The 18,389-nt window shown below is 39.5% G+C and overlaps 2 protein-coding genes across 7 annotated transcripts; both read right to left on the bottom strand.

Moving 5' to 3' along the window:
* Positions 1-1,162: 1,162 nt before the first annotated feature.
* bmi1a (bmi1 polycomb ring finger oncogene 1a) lies at positions 1,163-12,642 on the bottom strand. 6 transcript variants are annotated; one of them, XM_059326903.1, is made up of 10 exons: positions 12,342-12,642; positions 7,911-8,045; positions 7,530-7,626; positions 6,882-6,937; positions 6,035-6,082; positions 5,110-5,218; positions 4,009-4,051; positions 3,585-3,683; positions 3,343-3,423; positions 1,163-2,429 (listed from the first exon to the last, which is right to left on the bottom strand). In XM_059326903.1, the coding sequence occupies exons 2-10, from the start codon at positions 8,020-8,022 to the stop codon at positions 2,073-2,075; spliced, it is 1,002 nt and encodes a 333-aa protein (XP_059182886.1). In that variant the 5' UTR covers positions 8,023-8,045; positions 12,342-12,642; the 3' UTR covers positions 1,163-2,072. The 6 variants fall into 6 exon arrangements, with proteins under 6 accessions (XP_059182886.1, XP_059182885.1, XP_059182883.1 ...); XM_059326902.1 differs by having other exon boundaries at positions 12,376-12,642; XM_059326900.1 differs by lacking the exon at positions 12,342-12,642 and adding an exon at positions 11,457-12,078.
* Positions 12,643-13,025: 383 nt separating this feature from the next.
* commd3 (COMM domain containing 3) lies at positions 13,026-17,275 on the bottom strand. The gene is made up of 8 exons (XM_059326906.1): positions 17,096-17,275; positions 16,115-16,226; positions 15,133-15,196; positions 15,005-15,039; positions 14,205-14,265; positions 14,072-14,128; positions 13,926-13,979; positions 13,026-13,239 (listed from the first exon to the last, which is right to left on the bottom strand). The coding sequence occupies exons 1-8, from the start codon at positions 17,232-17,234 to the stop codon at positions 13,180-13,182; spliced, it is 582 nt and encodes a 193-aa protein (XP_059182889.1). The 5' UTR covers positions 17,235-17,275; the 3' UTR covers positions 13,026-13,179.
* Between the last annotated feature and the right edge of the window lie 1,114 nt (positions 17,276-18,389).

The raw sequence follows: 18,389 nt of genomic DNA, 5'->3' as shown, positions 1-18,389 counted from the left end.
CACATATTATTTCTACTTTTCTACTGTATATATATATATATATATATATATATATATATATTGAAGATTGGAACAACTAGCCCTATTTCCCATCATATTTTATCCATAAAAAATAATATTTAACCCACACATTAAACGCCTTCGTAAGAAAATATATTCCGTTTTTGTTTTTATTCTTATTTTTTTTCCCACAGCAGATGTAAATGCGGCGTGATTTCGTTTGAGATCACTATGTTTTTGCCGGAAAATTATCGCATTAAATTAAATTAGCTCTATTATCACTTAGTTAAGCCACAAAGAACAGATTAGTGTGTGCATTAAACCCGAATAAGCATTATATTCGTTTTATTACTTTATTATTTTTTTCGTTATGAGGAAAAAATCTATTCTGTGAAACTCTGGTTATAGAATAAAAAATAAACACGCATCTGATAGCGTGATATGGTTCCCTTTTTCACGGCAGTTTGATGTAGGCTATTATTAATCCCTGCAGCCCGCCTCATTATGGCTACGTTTTGATTTTTATTTATTTTCTATTGGGACACCAGATTTAATTAACACGGGTTTTTTACTGATTCAGGTAAAACAACTGTGTGTACTTCGGGGATTTATTGAAATTTATTTTATTTTACAATTTATTCAATTTCGGGGAAATGATATTTATTAAAAAGTCGCAAAATAAAAATGGTAGCCTAATGTTTAAAAAAGATTTATTTTAAATAATAGTTGTTATTTTGCGGATACTTTTAGCATCCAATATAACGGAATCCCTAAAATGTGACAAAGAGCGTTGAGCAGCGTTGCTTGAGAATAAAAATGACAATAAAATGCCTCGTAGACAGATTCAAACAGAGCCCCTGGTTAATTTACAATAAAAACCGCTGCATTTCAGTGCAGTAAAATGCAATTACTCATGCTATAAATCATCGATAGGCCACAACGTAAGGATCAAAAAGGCTTCCATCATTATTGAATGTATTCAGAAACATGATTGGATCACAGTCCTCAGAGCTGCTGCCTAACTGAGTTATCTCCATCACTGCTTATTCACACAGACATCTGGCGCTGTGCTCCGTCTGCCCATTTCTTTCTCTGGCATTGTTAAACACCAGACTGAATGATGATCTGCCACCACAAAAAGAGCTCACTTCTTCTATAAGTGTAAAATGTTTTATTTAGATGTTTTATACTGTGCAACAGTAACAATACGATAAGTTGTTCATACAATCGAGCGATACAAATACGGAAAACACGGGAGACATCAAAACATCTGTCATTGAGCATGAAATGGAGCTGAACAGGAGCCCAAGTCACCCCCTCAGAACAAAGGGGAATAAGAGAATAACATCATCGCTGATTAAATATGCATTTTGTTTCTATTTACACGTGGATTCTCTAAAACTGCTTATAACGTGTTAAAGACGTGGAGGATAAGCAATCCGGTTCCACTGCAGCTACAAACAAACTGTTTTGTTTTCTCCAGTAAAAGGCAATTTAAAGTTATTTTTCCTCCAGAGGCATCTTTTCAGTGAAGCCAACAGCGCCGTACAAACTCCTGTCCTTTTCGATGCCTGAAACACTTCCAAAAAAAAAAAAAAAACACGTCAAAAAACGAGACGCGTGGGGCAAACACCTCTTTCATAAAAGAAAAAAAGTTTTATCATGCATGTTTAAAATGACAGTTTCAAAATATCCCAACACACATGAAATAATCATGATAAACACGTTTAATCTGAAAAAGAAAATATAAAAGTCTATCTTCAGTCACTTCTGTAAAATAAAGATGTAGCTTTAAAAGGGGATAAATGCTTGTCCTTCTCCTTTCCAACTTTTCTTTTTTTTTGTCAACATCAAAAATCTGCTTTCATATTAAAAAGATTCCCACGCCACCCAACTTCCTCATTCCTTTTATTTTGAAATGTCTCTGATTCCACTAACTTACATAATATTTAGAACAACAAATGGAGAGAGAAAGAGAGATAACATTGTCTACACAATGGAACTACGTTGGCATGAAAACAGTATTAGCTGAGCGGGAGTCTGGCGTTGGCTGGTCCGGTTCGAGCCCCGCGTCATCCGGAGGAGGTCGCCGAGCCGTTCAGAGAAACCTTCCGGGGCTTAGTGCCGCCGCTGCCGCTGCCGAACTGAGTGAAGGACCGGCTGGGGGCCGGAGGGGCTGCAGCCGGTGTCCCGTTGACGTTGTTGGGGCCGTGTGGGAGCTGCGGGTGCGGGGACTGCGCAGGCGTGCCGGGGCTCGGCAGAGACGAGGACGTGGACGGAGCCCCGGCGGGACTACCGGCTTTGTCGCTGGCGGAGTCGCTCTCTGGACCGGATCTGCTCGCGCTGTTCTGGCCTTCCTGCTGCGCGTGGCTCACCTTCATCTTCTTACAGTTCGGTCGGACTCTGTACTTCAGCGGCAGCGGCCCATTCTGTCAGCAAAGGGAGAATAAGGCATGTATTAATAGAAATAGGCTATAAGAGATGTTTAATTAAAACCAAATGTATAAAATGAATAATATAAAAATAAAACGAGTTTATCACAGGCTACACATCATTCATATGTTCCACATTTGAACCATAACACAATTATTCCAAATGCAAACAACTTAATTCATAATATACGCCAATGGAGATGCATTTGTTTTCTCGAATCAATGACTAAATGAAAACATGGTTATTCCAAATTAAATCCAGCACTTTCCAAATATATTCGGGAAAAGGCCTACACATGAATTACTTATCGCTTGTCTTGGTAAAAAAATATATTTTTGCCATCCCTCCATGTAGGCCTGAAGCCAAATTAAAATTTGGAAATGTATATACAATTGTCAGAATTATATGCTTCCCTATACATCAGCATCTATACAGTCGGTATTTTATTTTTACATTTTTAAAAAATTGAACACATTAGCAGGTGCACCAGTTGAAACAAAAAATGATTGGATACCCATATTTACCAAACACATTTTTTTCTGTGCAGTGTAAAACTTTGCCTATTTGATGCAACTAATATAATGATGTGTGATTTAATATTTATTCATTAGTCAAATAAAATCTTAATTTACAAATTGCATCATCAATATTGGTTCTCTTAGTCATTATGTAACTGTAAAAAACACAGAATTTAAACAATAAATAAATAAATCACAAGGTGATTAAATGTTAGACAGATATGATTATAGCTCAATTTATTTTACAATGTGGATTACTAAACGGTATCTATAAAATATCATACCCAAACAGGCAAAATAAGAACATTTTATTTACAACTGTTGGTTAGACAACATGAATGTGAATAAAAAACTGAAATCAAGTCTATTTTGTCCAAAAAATATCTCTTACCCTTCTCCAAGTGTAGATATATGCTATATCCATTAACGTGTAGTAATCTTTCAGAGGTTCATCTTCATACATGACTTCAACCTAGAAGGAAAAAAAAAAGAGAACATTTTAATTTTTATTGGATTAGTAACTATATCTGTATTTAAATACGATTTTGGAATAAAAATCCAGTTGTCTAAATATCCAGTTTATATTACTCAAAAATGTTTTTAATAAATAAATAATCAACAATGAATAAAAACCTGGTAGGCATTAGGGATGTCCATTTTACTGCGCAGAAACTTCCTCAGATGCATGACTGTCATGGCTGCTGGACACTGCAGGTACCTCTTGTTAGCCACCTGCAGATAATGTAAGTATTCATATAATTATACATGTGACAATATATTTCTATAGAAAGTATATTGATATAGAGTGACTAAGCATCAAAATCATTACAGACTGGTCCACCTTAAAAACATAAAAAAGAAGTTGCTTTGCATAAACGCTGTTTCCCACGAGGAAACCGTGTTTGGTTAAAATGTGTCAGATGTCACAGCAGAGGTGGAAATTTAAATATACATTAGTCACTTCCTGAAAAAGCAGTCCGCTGTGTGTTTCTTTCTTATTTTATCTTAAGGATGTGAAGAAGAAATAATGCTGGCGAAGAAGAGAGAATCAACTTGCCATATTCTGATCTTTAGACTGCTTTTCCTCCACTGCTCCCAGTCTGCACAGAAAAAAAGAGAAAGTATTATTATTTTACAGCTCTGTGATATTTATTTTTAAACGTGCCAACATCACATGTAAATGCAAAAACAAAATCTCATCATTAGCAATGAATAACACATTTAGAAATAAAAAGAAAAGATGTGCAACATGTACAACATGTTGTGGATCATCATCATCTACAGATTTTATTTTTTTTTTTTAAATCAAAACTATATTTGACATACAGTACTTTTACTCAAGCCATCAGCCCGTAAAATATTCAAAAAGTTGATACATTGCCAAACTTTTTATTTTTATTAAGGCTGAAACAGTGAGTGACAATCGATTACATATCAGTCACTTCCGTAAAAAAGGAGACTACATGAAGGAAAAAAACAGAAATCCTTACTAGAAAAAAAAAAACAAATTCTTAACCGGAAGAAAATCTGTGTTCAGGACCTAACTGACTTATTTTTCAGTGTTCTGTCCTGGATATGTATTATAATGGACAGCAGGACTACTCAGCTTGGAGGATGAAAGATGATTTATGCTTTCTGGTGCAGGACAGCACAGAAGGAAGTATCTTATCTGAGACAACAAAGCTTGTAAATCTAGAGAAGATTTGATCAAAACAAGACAATATGTATCCTTGCATGTTTTCTCAAACATAGGACATCATACATTTTTTAGTTATCTCTTTCAGAAGTATAAGATTGATATTTATAAATTCCACAATAAAGAAAAAAAGTACAAAGAGATTAAATAATAGAAACAAAAAAAACACAGCATCATCAGCAGCAACATCAGCTCTGATTTGCACACACAATACACTAATAATGTGTAATAAGAATAACAAAAAAAACTAGCAGCATGATCGCAGAGACACCAGGCTCACCAGTGTTTTATTTTATAGAATTGGTATATTTTAGTGTAGTACATGTTGGACACGCTACATTATAACATATCTATATTATGGCATTACAATCAGGACTTGCCATGGTAACTGGACTGAATATTATGTTTGCTAAAAAGTACGATTTAAAATTATTGGAACAAAAACAGAACAACAAATCCTACCTGCTGTGGTCAAAGAACTCAATAGAGAGACTGATGATCTCATCATCTGTGATAATTCTCTTGTCCTCGTCTGCCACCTCGCCACGATCCTCGTTTGAGCCATTAGACGCTGAAGGAAAACACACACACAAACACAGATGAATACCCAAAAATGAAGTTAAAAAAAAAAAAGTTTAAAAAATATATAATTTGGAGCATTGGTATGCAATGACAGGAGAGGAACAGATAAATAAAGTTTAATTAGAATTTTAAGAAATAATATATTACTGGAGTTACAGAGCATATCAAAAAATAAAAAAGATAATCAGACAGAAAGAAAAATAACTAAAAGTGAAAAGAAAAAAAGGTTTTAAAAAAGGAAACAATATAGCAGATAATGTAAATATCAGTTTGGAAGAATAACTGATCAGTCAGAGGATACATTTTACCAACAAGGAAACAGTCACTGATACTATTGACACTCATAAATAAATAAATAAATGAGCCTCACATGAATGTCTGTGTACACATGTACAGGCATATATTCAGAAAAGGTGGAGATAAATTAGAATGTGGAGAAATATCAATATCACTTACTTTTTTGCCTTTCTACAAATATATAAAAATTATAAATATAGAATCACAACAATAGATGGGTAGTCAATACTATTCGGATTTGGAAGGAACACTCAGTCAAAAACTGACTGAAAGATTTTTTTATTTTTTTTTAATAAAGAAATGAGAACTAATCCAAACTTCCCTCCCAACAAAGTTAATCAGACCTTTAGAATATGGGCAAAATGTACATTTTAGACAAATGTATAAAGAGATAAAAATGTTTTGAACAACCAATCACAATTTGGTCGACGAAATCTGATTCTCCCTGTCACTGTGGTGACTAAAGAGAAATAAAATAACAAATGTATATGCATGCTTTTTAACTCACCATCTACGGGGTGATCCGCATAAAAGTCTCTCCTCCTCTTCATTTCATCTGTGGATATTCAAGAAGACAAACAGTTATAAACCAGTTCTTTTTAAATCTAGTTCTCAAAGAACACAATGGGATAAATGACAACAGAACGGTGGCAGAGATGTACAACCCTGAATCCAAAAAAGTTTGGACACTGTATTAAAAATACATAAAAACAGAATGCATCAAACTCAGAGTGCATATTTACAGATTTACATCAGTTTGAAAATATTGTCTAATCTCTGTATTTAATTTAATATAGGTTGAAAAGGATTTGCAAAGTATTGCATTCTGTTTCTATTTAAGTTTTTCACAGTTTCACAGATTTTTTGGTATCAGATTTTTAACAACTCCCAAAATTTGGTAACATTCCATTGTGGGTTGTTCCAATGCAGCAAAAAATAGCCTCTGCTACATAACTACTATACATTCCACACCATTACATCATAATATTTTTCCACACAGGAGTGAAATATGTGTGACTAGGTCTCTTTTTTTATGCGGTTTGATCTTTACAAAGTAACAAAAAACAATCTCAGCTGTGAAGGCAACAACAGTAGCAATGATCTCAGCTCAAGTGAAAATTATAACTTAGATATTAGAACAGTTTGAAAAACATTAAAAATCTAAAACATATTTAAATACAAATGTGCAACTTTTGTGTGTGTGGTCGGGGGGGGCAGGGTGTTGGTGGTGTGGCAACTTTGCTGACTATAAATGAAACAAGTGATGAAAAGAAAGCTGGAGAATGTGTGCATATGCAGAGGCAGAATGTAAGTAAGCACGTTAGATAGAGAGACGGTTGGACTGTGACTCTTACTTTTGAAGAGGCCGGGGACCAGCTTGTACACAATGTCCTGTAGAGTTTTGTCAGACCTGAAGAGAGGAAGAGAAACTTCAGTCAAGTCAATGAGTCACTGGAATCCTCAACAATAGCAGCTAAGAAAAGAAAAAAAAAGCTTGTACAGATGTCTCTATGGTTCCTATTTAATTAGGTTTGTGAAGAAAAAACACGAAAGTCACTGCAAAGTATGTTTTCTTATATATATATTTCTTGCATTGCAACAAATTTATAGCCTGCATGCAACACAGAGACATACATAACAGATATTCAAGGCTGTGAGATATCTCCTATTATACAAGTGTTCCTTGCATATTTTCAACCAATCGCTGGCTGATCCAGCTGCTCAGTGGGGAAACAAAAGGGGGGAGAAATACAAAGGGCAAGAAAGAACAAATACAGAACATGCAAACTATTGTTGTAGCTGACTGACATCACCAATACATGAAGACAAAATCTTACATTAGACAAGTATATAAAAAGCATAAGGTGCATAAATTTAAGCCGTGATGGGGAACAGAAGACACTCCGTTCCCCCTGCAAAGGAAAGCTTTCTTTACTCAAAAAATCTATATCTCAAAATGACAGTAGGAAATGGAGAAAAACAAAACGCAGAAAATTCAGTACCTGATGTTGAGCAGAGGCTTGGTTTTATGCACTTGTACATCACAGATGGGACAGTATTTGCTGGTTTCAAGGTAGCGCACAATGCACATCTTGCAAACTGCAAACCATAGAAAGAAAAAAGAAAACAGTCAATACCAGATCTATAACATCTGAGAGGATATCCTGAATCTGAACTAATAAAGCTGAATCATGAACTTGTTAAGGAGCAATCTCCTCTGCAGCATTAACAGTTTAACTCAGAGTGTGCAAAGAAACATGCAAATAAGATTCCTGCAGGCTATAACTGGCTGCAATATGTTCTCATAGTAATTAGCATGCATAACTCCATGTTAACATTTCCCCCCCTATGAGCAAAAAAACATTTTGTTGTGATTTGCTTACATGAGTGAAGACATTCGATGATGGTCGTGGCGTCGATGAAATATCCTCCGCACAGGACGCACATGAGGTGAGGGTTGAGCTCCGTAATCTTTATCCTGGTCGTCCGATGCATGTTGAGAGAAAGGAACAACAACCCTGTGTGGAGGGGAAAAAAAGAGCAAGTCAAAACAATGCATGCATGGGCGGCGAGGAGGCATCAGAGGGCTGCAGGTTCCTTTTACAGCACACCATTTGGAATAAAAAGGCTACTGTTTGTTTGACTGTGTTAAAGCAACATCATCTTTTATGCTAATCCAATAATAACCAAAGGGGAAGCAGCTCGGCAGCAGAGTCACCTGACCGAAGCGCAGTGAATAATCATAAATCAATCACTTCCACTGAGGGATCGATGGAGCCCCGCGCTCCTCTGCTTCACTTCATCTTAAATCAGCGTGCTTTAACACATGGCAACATCAGAGGAGCGGTGCGAGGGGAGCCACACACTGGCTTTAATAAAAGCTTCACAGCTGCTGAAAGGAGCCACGATGGCACAGATTAATCTGGGTTTCATGAGTCCTGGTTCGATTGTATTCTGCAGCATCGGAAAGGATGGATAATCTGTGCGTAATTCTGCAGAAATGGACGGGAATTGTAGTTTGTAGACAGAAATTTGTAGCATGTAGGCTAACAGTTATAAAATAAATCGGACCAATGAAGCATGAGACTACCTTTCAAAATAAATTGGGAATATGCAGCTCATATCTCAATTAAAAAAAAAACAGATTTACTTTGTGACCTCTCCAAGCTTTTATCCAAAAATGAGAATTTTTGGTGGAAAATATTATTAGATACGGGGTCCGTGGCGCCCCGGGGTGAGAGGGGGTGAGGGAGACACCCATTCGTTGCGTCAGGTGTGCCACACAGGCTATGGGGAAACCTGAGCGTTTCTATGGCAACTCCTTTTGCTTTTAGCCCACATGGCTGCTCGCCAGTCACCAGAACAAGGCGGGCTCCTGAACCAAAACAACAGCCCGGCGAGCTGCCGGTGTGCAGCAGCGGGAGTGAAGGAAGGAGGGACCGGAGGAGCTCCCCGTCCCTCCGCACACACAGACAGCGGCTGGACTGCCAGGCTGCCTGCCGACAGCACGGCTGCCATTTTGTGGAGGAAAAAAAAAGCCCGTATCGGTTCAACGGGCTGCGGGGTTTCCTTCGCAAAGGGGGCATATAAAAAACAGAATCCAACGTGTTTACACGAGCTTCTCAAATCGTCACGGAGCCCAGGGAGGAGTACGTGTGTCGGGGAATAATCTCAGCTTTATTCTGCTTCGCTTTGCGCCGTGTTGTTCATGGCGATAACCAGCACCGCGCAGCACCAACATGGCCAGGCAGCACACTGCTCAAGTTGAAGCGGATCATACTTATTATTTCTGCGCCATTATCAACTAAAATAACACACACACATTTTATTAAGATCGCTTTTACTTTGTGTCGAGTGGGATTTAACTTTACAAACACAGTTACGATAAACCACTTACGCTCAAACGGTGATTTCCTCCAGTGACAAAGTATCATCCATTTTTTCTCAATAATCATGAGCCGTGAGCAGATGTATGCACGAAAACAATCACATATCGGTGCGTATCTAGAATAGCATATTTCCAGGGCTCCATTTGCCGTCATTAGAAGAAATAAAGATGCCAAACTGTAACCTATAGACTGGACATGAGGATGACAGCCCTGTGCAGCTCTGATCCCGCACTTATGGAGTCCCAGCCGGCCCCATGCCCGAGCCCGGTCGGATTCACTGCTCCTGTCCGGCTGTGAACGCACCACTGCAGCCAGGTTTGAACAGCGACTCTGACTCCACACATGGATAATGATGGATAATGTCCACATATATGCAGAGAGCCTGTTGCGCCATTAATCGATTGACTGGTGTTTGGACAACTGCTGTCCGTCTGTCCTGAGGGAGCTGCTCGCTCACTAGAAGACTTCAAGTCAGGCACTTCACATCCAAACAAGTTTCATAAGGGACGTTCATAAGGAACGAATACTGCTTAATGGCACAAAGCAGCAAAGGCTGCATCAAGATTATAGGCTGGATGCAGAAACACTGGCTGTATATAGAATATGCAGCATGTGTTCTTTTCATATGAGCTGATAGGTTTAATTATGAGGTCGGTGTTCATAACACATCATCAATTAATTCAGAGACGCTTCTGAATCTTTAATTTTTAGCAACAAATGAGCAGATTTACTCCTCACTCCTTGCAAAAAGCCGCACCTCATTTACCCCCAAACGAAAGCAGTTCCTCGTAAAGCTTCCCCTTGCACGGAAATCAGCAGCAGCTGGAAATAACCCAATTAAAATCAGCAATAGGAAAAAGCTCATATTATCTGCTGTCAGTCAATTCAGAAAATCTTGAAATAAATAACCAGAGATTCCTCACAGATCACATGAGTGAGACGTATTAGAATGAATACAAACAGGGTCGGTTTGGTGTAAATTGTGCTCATCACACACTGTAAAGCGTCCAGTGCTGGGTTACATTATAACATCTATTCACAGACCTGTGAGGCTGTCAACCTGCAAACTCGAGTGGGGGAAAATACGTTAATTTTAACCCATTAAGCACACACACGGTGCCCCGTAGCATTCATGAGGAAAATGATAATTTTTATCCCCCCAAGAGGCAAAAGCTGCAGCTCCTGTGTGCCTGTCCTGCAGCCCCACAGTACGCCAGCGTTTAACCGTGTGAAGGTGAAAACATGAAAATCTGTAAACATGTAAACAAACAAACAAACTGGTCATAGCATGTGTGAAATAAAGTGAAACTGGCTGCTTGCGAGACAGCCTGCTTTTTGCATCCTTCACGGCGATCGCCCAGATTTTTTTTAAAAATCCTCAAAAAACCCAACCATTCTTCTTAATTATGATACACCAGGACATAAACAGCACCATGTTTAACGATGATCCAGTGTTTACCAAGCAGCCTTCATGAAACATTTATGCACAGTTGAAATCGTTTCCCTCCTTGTCATGTCTATGGGAGCGACCCAAGTTAAGTTAATAAATCCAACATTTAGACGCATAAACCCAAAAGCGACACAGCATCCTGTGCACTACACCCCAAACATCCCAACTCTATAAAATAAACACGCTGGATGGAAATATGGACACAGAAGGATCGTTTGGAGCACTTGCTGCTGTTAACATCTCAGCCAGCCCAGCCTGGTTCGCCTCAGATCTCCCACTTTACATAAATCCAAACGACGAAATTCAAACCCAAACCGAGATCAACTTATACGGACACGTTACTGAATAGTAGATAATGCAACCGTGGGTGTGCGTGGGTCACAATTCGCGTTTGTGCCCGAGCAGGGAACATGTTTTGCAAAAAAAGTGGTGCGCAGACACACACTGAGCTCCACGTCGGTGATCGCTGCAGCCGCCGTTGAAAGCTCCACATCCACCGCTGGATCGGTGCGTGGAAAAACACAAAAGCACCCACTCCGACCTTCTCTTTGTGCCCCCATTAGTTAGAGACGATATCGAATAAGACTTACCGGGAGGCTCGGCTGGGAATCGGTAGGTCTTGTGGCGAATAGACAATGAAAGTTGGGAGGCGATCAGCAGAAAATGAATAGGAGCCGAGCCGCCATCTTGAAGCAGGCTGCAGACGCTGTCAGTGGCGGAGAGCGCACGGCGGACCGGAGCGCATTTCAGATGTGCAAATAAAACTCCTCGTTTCCTCGCCGCCTGCGCGCTGTGAGCGGGTCCGATCCGCGGCTTTAACAGAGCCCAGTCCTCCGGGTTCGGCTCGGTAAGGATCGCACTTCGGCACCGATAACTTTGCCTCCAAAATATCCGCTTCACCCCCAGTAAAATGCAGCAGTGTGTGTGTGCTCCGTGGAAACTGACACCGTCCCCAAAATGGCTTGTAGTTCGACCGCCCCGCATTTGGTCACGTGGTCACGTTGCTTAAGGGTGCCTAGGAATTACTGTCGGTGTATGCTGTTTTCCCAATCTACTACGCATCATGTAAAATAACACACGAAACACACACATTCACATTTTAATGACCACTTTAGCACCAGATCGTATAAAGTACGCAGCAGTTTTTGCTTTACTGGAGCTGAAAGGACACCAGGCAGCTGCTTAAGGGCGCACAAAAATTACTGTCGGTGTATTCTGCTCTTTCTAATGTATGACGCATGATTTAAAATAACCCATAATGCACATCCACGCAGTTTGATGCACTTCTCATCAAAAAAAAAAAAGCGCAATCCATGCTCTTATGTATCCTATTTGGCTCAAATGCCTCTATGATTAGGGGCGTCTGTAGAAAGTAGGCTGCTGATGGTGTGCCTTCGTCTCTCTGATGTTAAAAATAACCGCAGCACACACACGTTCGTGTCGTATTGACCGTCAAAATGTCTCAATCCACTCACTATAACAGGCAGTGTTGGAGCAGCAGGCAGCTACCTTATTATCCTCGGTTCCTCGCTGCTTTAAAAAGAACCACGCACTTGGTTAAAACATGTCCATGTGACAAATGGCTCTGGTGTCAAACCTTTGTCACAGGCTGTCCTGACATCTGCAAAAAAAAAAATGCGCCGCAACTTCCACTTGATGAATTGGAGCCTTTATGCTTCAGCCAGTGCCACACAACATGAAGGCATCTCGGATGTTTATGGAATCTGAGCCGCTGTGGTGCTTCAGCTGAGGAGCTTTGAACTTTCAGCTGTGAGGTGGATGGACAGAGATTAACAAAGTCTAAAAGGGGACCAAAAATAAGCACCGGATCTGTGTTTGTAGACTTTAATCAATAACTTGAATCAGCTCGACTCCTCCTGAAATAATCGCACTGAGCCTCTTGTTGCAACAAATGCTGTAGGAAACAAAATACACTGCTGTCAGGAAACTATGGCAAAAATCCTTTCCAGGCTGTAAGTGTTGACAAAACCCATGCTCACCAGTTCCTACTTCATGGGCTCCATATTCAAACAAAAATATTTTACATTTCTCTGACACTAAACCCATAATATGACATTCAATCATTTATCAAAAAATGTTTCCTGGATCACTTAACGTGAACACATCAAGCTGTGAAATCATTCAGAGCACAGGCTGGGTTTGATTTTTCTGTTTTAATCAAAAGCACACACGTTGGAATGATCATGGTTTCACACGTTAATCTCAGTTACAAAAGAAGCTCTAAAGAGAAGAGCAATGCCGCTTGGAAGCTGCTGGAGTTCAGTGCTGTGGAAACTGGACACTGGAGCGGCATCACATCTGACTGGCTTTCTCCACACTCTTGGCAGCGTCTTTGAGTTTTCCCACCAAATCCTGAAAACAAACAACCATTGATCATTTTCACTAGGAAGCTGTCTGGCGAGGATAACAGCGAATATATATTAAAAAAATATGTACTATATGTACGCTATGAATTTCACTCTTTAGAAATAACAATCTTAATAAGTATATAGTATCCGTTCAGAAATTTTGATTCAGTCTGACTTGACACTGGCTTACATTTGACCGGATGTCCGAATGGAATTCACCTAATATTTTGCATCGTGAATCTGACTGCAGCCCACGTGATTTGAATATAGTTCAACACCTCACATCACAAAAATAGAAAGCATCAAGCAGCCGAGGAGACACAAGTTTGTAATCTTAGCAAGTCTTCAGCGGTGATACATAATGCTATCGCATTTATTTTTATCAGGGAGGAAGATCAATTTCACGTCGCTACAAAAAACGTCCAATTATTTTGTTATTCCAAATTCGCAGAATTTATGATTCAATTTAACACATTATTTCTTTGAAATGCGTCTGAAGAGGAGAACCGCCCCGCAGCAATCAGCTGCATCCGTCAGCCGACTTCTTTCTTGGTTTATCCAAAGTTCAAGTTTTACGCACCGTGCGTAAAAGCTTATCATGTAATTTCAATAGTCTAACTCTGGAATAAAAAAAAAATGACGAAGACTACTTAGATTAAAAAGCAGCACACAAGGAAGACAACTTTTCACCTGTAGCTGCTCCACTGTGCACGTGAAGTTTATATCTTCCAATGATCCTTGATTCTAACAAAAGAAACAAACACGGTCGTTATTTTACGCACAAACACATCCAAGAAGATCCAGGAACGTGGAGGTATCAAAAAAAAAAGTCTTACCTCAGTGTTCAGTGAAATCGAGTAGAAAGGCTCGCTGACCTTATCGACCTGACTGTTCTGCGGGGGAAAGAGCATTTCAGTGTGGTGCAAGAAATAAAGCAACAAAATGTGCTCTAAAACTAATCCCATGTACCTTCACGTGGTATTGTAGTCGCCACGACACGTCGTTAACGTGAGGTGGACACCTTCCTATGCTAGAGGAGAGGGGCAGAGGAGATTTTGTTACATCTGTGATCTTGATTCAGCAGAGAATTGTCCAGAAAATCAGGATAAAGTCGTGAAGAAATGTGTTCTGAAAATATATCTCATGTGAGCGTTTTTTGGCCAGCTCCCAAGCCTTTCATAACTTAACAGCTCATTTAAGGTCATCTACACATAGCCCAAAGTTCGGCGTGCTATACTTTTTTTCTTTTTAAATAAAAGGCGTTCCGTGTTTGATATGAATTGACAATTTGTCTGCAGCTATTTTAAACCACTTTCCACAGTGGCTCTTTCACAAAGAGCGTCCATTTATGACGCGTCATAAAGCAGCATTTACATTGCAATTAATCACACTCACTGTCCCTTTTCGACCCTCTCTGCTTCTCACTGAATGAAACTAGGACTTGCTTGCTCTTCCCTCACTTTTGGTAAATCCAATTAAAATTATTTAAGATTGCAAGAAAACTATTTGAACCCGGATATATATCGATCCATGCCTTTTTTCATGTCTGATGTAATGAATCACCATTAGTGAGGAGTAGAATTTGCCAAACCTTCAGTTAGTTATCATCAATTATCAGTTACAATTCCGCAATAACTAACTTATATCTTTAAAAAAATACAATCATGTTCCACCTTGGAGACATGATCAATTTAGATAAAAAAAAAAAACAACTAAAAAATAACATAAAAGCCTCCATAACTCTCTTACAGCTTCCATTTCAGGCTTACCTTGCCAACAGATGCTCCAGTTCTTTTTTATGTTTCTGTAAAACAAAACATGGGTCAAATGAGCTACAGTCACAAAACTACATGAAAAAAAAAAGATTTAACAAATGCATTATTGTGTGAGCTGTCACCTGATGTGTGCTATAGAATATCTCTATTCTCTCTGCACTGAATGTGAGTTCTTCAAGGCAGGAGCTGCAACAACAAAACAGCACTTTAATTAGATTTCACATAAAGACTAAAATTTTTAATATTTCGACAAACTTCACACTCGTATTTTTATTGTAAACTGTGTATTTTTTCCCTTTCCCCTAATAAAAAAAAGAGATCACAGCGGAACAAACAGATTGAATGAATGTCCCCATTGTCCAAATCTTCACACAATGCTGTTTTAGAATATGGGTAAAAAAAGAAACAAAATAGAAAAAAAGTTTCATAGAAGACTGCATGATTTTTACGCTGTGTATTGTTTATTGGGTGATCACACACATGTTCACACTGAGTGTTTATCTTCTACAACCCGAACACTCAACTCTGATGATGATCTGAATCTGTTAAACCAGTTGGCTGTACAGTTGTGAGAAACTGTATTAGAATAATGAGCCACCACTGATCCACTCACACCAATATGCAACCATTTGCCCTTCAATCAAACTTGCATACATTTTCAAAAGCGGCTCAGTAATACCAATCCCCCCAAACTTATAATTGCTTCAGCTCTTTGTTTATCTGTGGGAACTTTGCTGCTGGTACACAACAGCATGGCTAATTAACCAACTCTGACCTTCTGTGAATCTTGCTTTGCAGTGTTTTTAATTTACAACATTTACTCTGAATAGTTTCCCCTGCTTTTATAGGTAATTACAATATTTTATAAATTCATTTAACTGCTAAAATCCTGTATATGCTCATTGGTGGGTGCAATCTATTGCATGTAATAGAAACGTGCAAACAATATCCTATAGGGGAACATATTTCCTGTCACAGTGTGAGATGAGCACAATTTTCAAAGCCATATACTGACTCTTAATGAGGCTATTTCTAGCACATGTAGGGGGGTTACAACTGCCCAGGCCACATGTCACAGGAAACCTTGTGTCTCATGTCGCCTACCTTAATGTTGACTTGTCTGCGTTTTGTTTGACCGCCTCCAGTATGAATGTGGTCGCTGCAGTGTGAGTCTGCTTCAGCAGGATCTGGTCTATGTGCTTCAGCTCGGGCTGATCTGTAAGCACAAACATACGGCAGCCTGTGAGGACCTGAGGATGCCGCTGTACAGGTATATACTCTAAGGACACAACAGACGCGTTTGGTTAGTACTCTCGAATGATGTAGGCTAGGTTTGCGCATTTGCGATCCATACTTGTGCTCCACAGATTGACGTGCAGAATGGAAATCAATGATGATTTGCATGTGAATGGGCCCCTCAGCTGCATCAGCCGGGGGTCCTTTGTTTGTTTGCATGGTGAACATTTTAGTTTCTATATAATTCTACCAATACAAAGAGTCGGAATGCTGCAGAAGTTGGACAACACGTTGTTTGTGCAAACAACCGAAGCAGCCATTGCAGAGCAGGAGCTGTAACTATTCCATAAAGTAGCCAAATCTACCGTCACTTTGCATAATTTATATTTACTGCTTAAATCAAAATGGAAATTAGCGACACATACAGCGCTGCTGCTTTCATGGATCGTCTATAAAAGCGAACAATCGGATGTGTCTCCATTATCAGTTTTGACTAATGGGGATTTAAATAGTGTAACATAGTCTTCCTAATGTGCTAAGTAGACTTGATGCCAGTTTAAATGACAAAAGGTATCCCGAGTCGCCGTGTGATTGCTGCTGAATGTAAAACAGGCAGCAGGAGAGAGAGCTAAGACCCGCTGCAGACCAGCTGATGTACGGCTGACTGCTGAACCACTCCGCCTCATTAAAGATCTTCATATAAACACGGGGGAACCGGTTTGGAGAAACTCGCAGCCTGCAGCGGAACCGCAGAAATCCGCAAACATCGAGGCACAATCCACACGGAGAGAAACCGGAAGCAGCAGCAGCGGAGACAAAAGCAGCAGCGGCGGAGAGGCGCCAGCTCACCGAGGACTCCCGGGTCGGCTTGAGAGGAGAGCAGGCTCCGGAAAGACACGTCCAGAAGCACCTGGTAGCTGCTCTGGTCGAAGGCGGACGAGTCGGAGAGAGATTGCAGCCCTCTCTGCACAGACTCAGACAACTCCATTTTGCAAAAGGGTGACCCACGACACCAGACCACGTGACGGATCAGCTGATGTAGCGTGTGGAGCAGCAGAGGGCTGAGCTGAGGAGCTCAGAGCTGCGGCTGCATGTGGAGAGAATCACTGGGGGTCCGTACGATTATTAGGGGGTATTGCTCGTAGACTATGTGATGTTTTTTTAATTGCAATTTCTTTATTCCTGTTGCTGCAACAAATAGGCTAAAGCCACACATGTACACTGGATTTTGAGTTCATTTTTAGTCATTAGAGTGTATTTAAGTCCTCATCTCTGCAGTTCTTTGTGCAAAGTTAACTGAAAGAAAAATATTCACAGATGGGGTCCCCCTGAAAACTTCAGATCCAATGGACTCCTCACCTGTTTAATGTCTGTTCAGTTTTGACCCAGATCACACACAGATCCATCTGTTGCCAAATTTATACTATAAAAACTGTTGTGTCACAGTGTCACTTCTGTAGTCAATGATCAGCGGTGGAAGAAGTACTCAGATCTTTTATTTAAGTAAAAGTGCTACAATGTAGAAATATTCAATTGCAAGAAAAAGTCCTGCAAAGTTTTACTTAAGGAAATGTACAAACCATTAACAATCATATTATTCATACTTAAAGCACCAAAAGTAAAAGCACTCATGCAAAGTGTCTCATTTCAGACTAATGTAGGCATTTGTTTATCTTTTTTTATGCTTTAATGTTTTTATTCGTGTACTTATATGTTGCAACTGGTAAGTGGGGCTAATTCTAATCACTTCATGAGTAGATTGTGAAATTACCCCAGAGAATCAATAAAGTCTTATCTCAAACTGTGTTACTAATCTGCAAAATGACTAATGCTGTCAAATGAAGGCAGTGGAGCAAAAAGTACAATATAGGCCCACAATAATTCCCTCTGAAACACAAGTGTAGAACCAAAAGTGACTTAAAATGGAAATACTCAAGTACCTTCAGTTTTTTTCCCCACTTAACTAAACTTGAGTGAAAGTACTACATCTGTATTTAATTTCTTTCCACTGCCAATGATACACTGATGTGCCGGTGTATAAACTGTCCACTCTTTCATTAAGTAGCTACACTAAAGTGCTGAAACCAGGTAATATAATTATATTCCTTAATGGTTTCTCCTGTTAAATCACATAACACAGAAT

The sequence above is a fragment of the Centropristis striata genome, chromosome 23, assembly GCF_030273125.1.
Source record: "Centropristis striata isolate RG_2023a ecotype Rhode Island chromosome 23, C.striata_1.0, whole genome shotgun sequence".
Lineage (NCBI taxonomy): Eukaryota > Metazoa > Chordata > Actinopteri > Perciformes > Serranidae > Centropristis > Centropristis striata.
This window is presented reverse-complemented; position numbering and strand designations above follow the sequence as displayed.

Bases quoted from the DNA above. Each gene is read 5' to 3' on its own strand.
- bmi1a (XM_059326900.1), bottom strand. From the start codon at position 11,850: ATGCGGGGCGGTCGAACTACAAGCCATTTTGGGGACGGTGTCAGTTTC. The intron at 4,052-5,109 runs GTAGGATTTGTT...TTTTCTGTGCAG, and splicing joins GAGTTCTTTGACCACAGCAG to ACTGGGAGCAGTGGAGGAAA. The intron at 3,684-4,008 runs GCAAGTTGATTC...CATTATCTGCAG, and splicing joins AGTCTAAAGATCAGAATATG to GTGGCTAACAAGAGGTACCT.
- commd3 (XM_059326906.1), bottom strand. From the start codon at position 17,234: ATGGAGTTGTCTGAGTCTGTGCAGAGAGGGCTGCAATCTCTCTCCGAC. The intron at 16,227-17,095 runs GTGAGCTGGCGC...TTGTGCTTACAG, and splicing joins AGCCGACCCGGGAGTCCTCG to ATCAGCCCGAGCTGAAGCAC. The intron at 14,266-15,004 runs GTAAGCCTGAAA...CCTCTCCTCTAG, and splicing joins CTGGAGCATCTGTTGGCAAG to CATAGGAAGGTGTCCACCTC.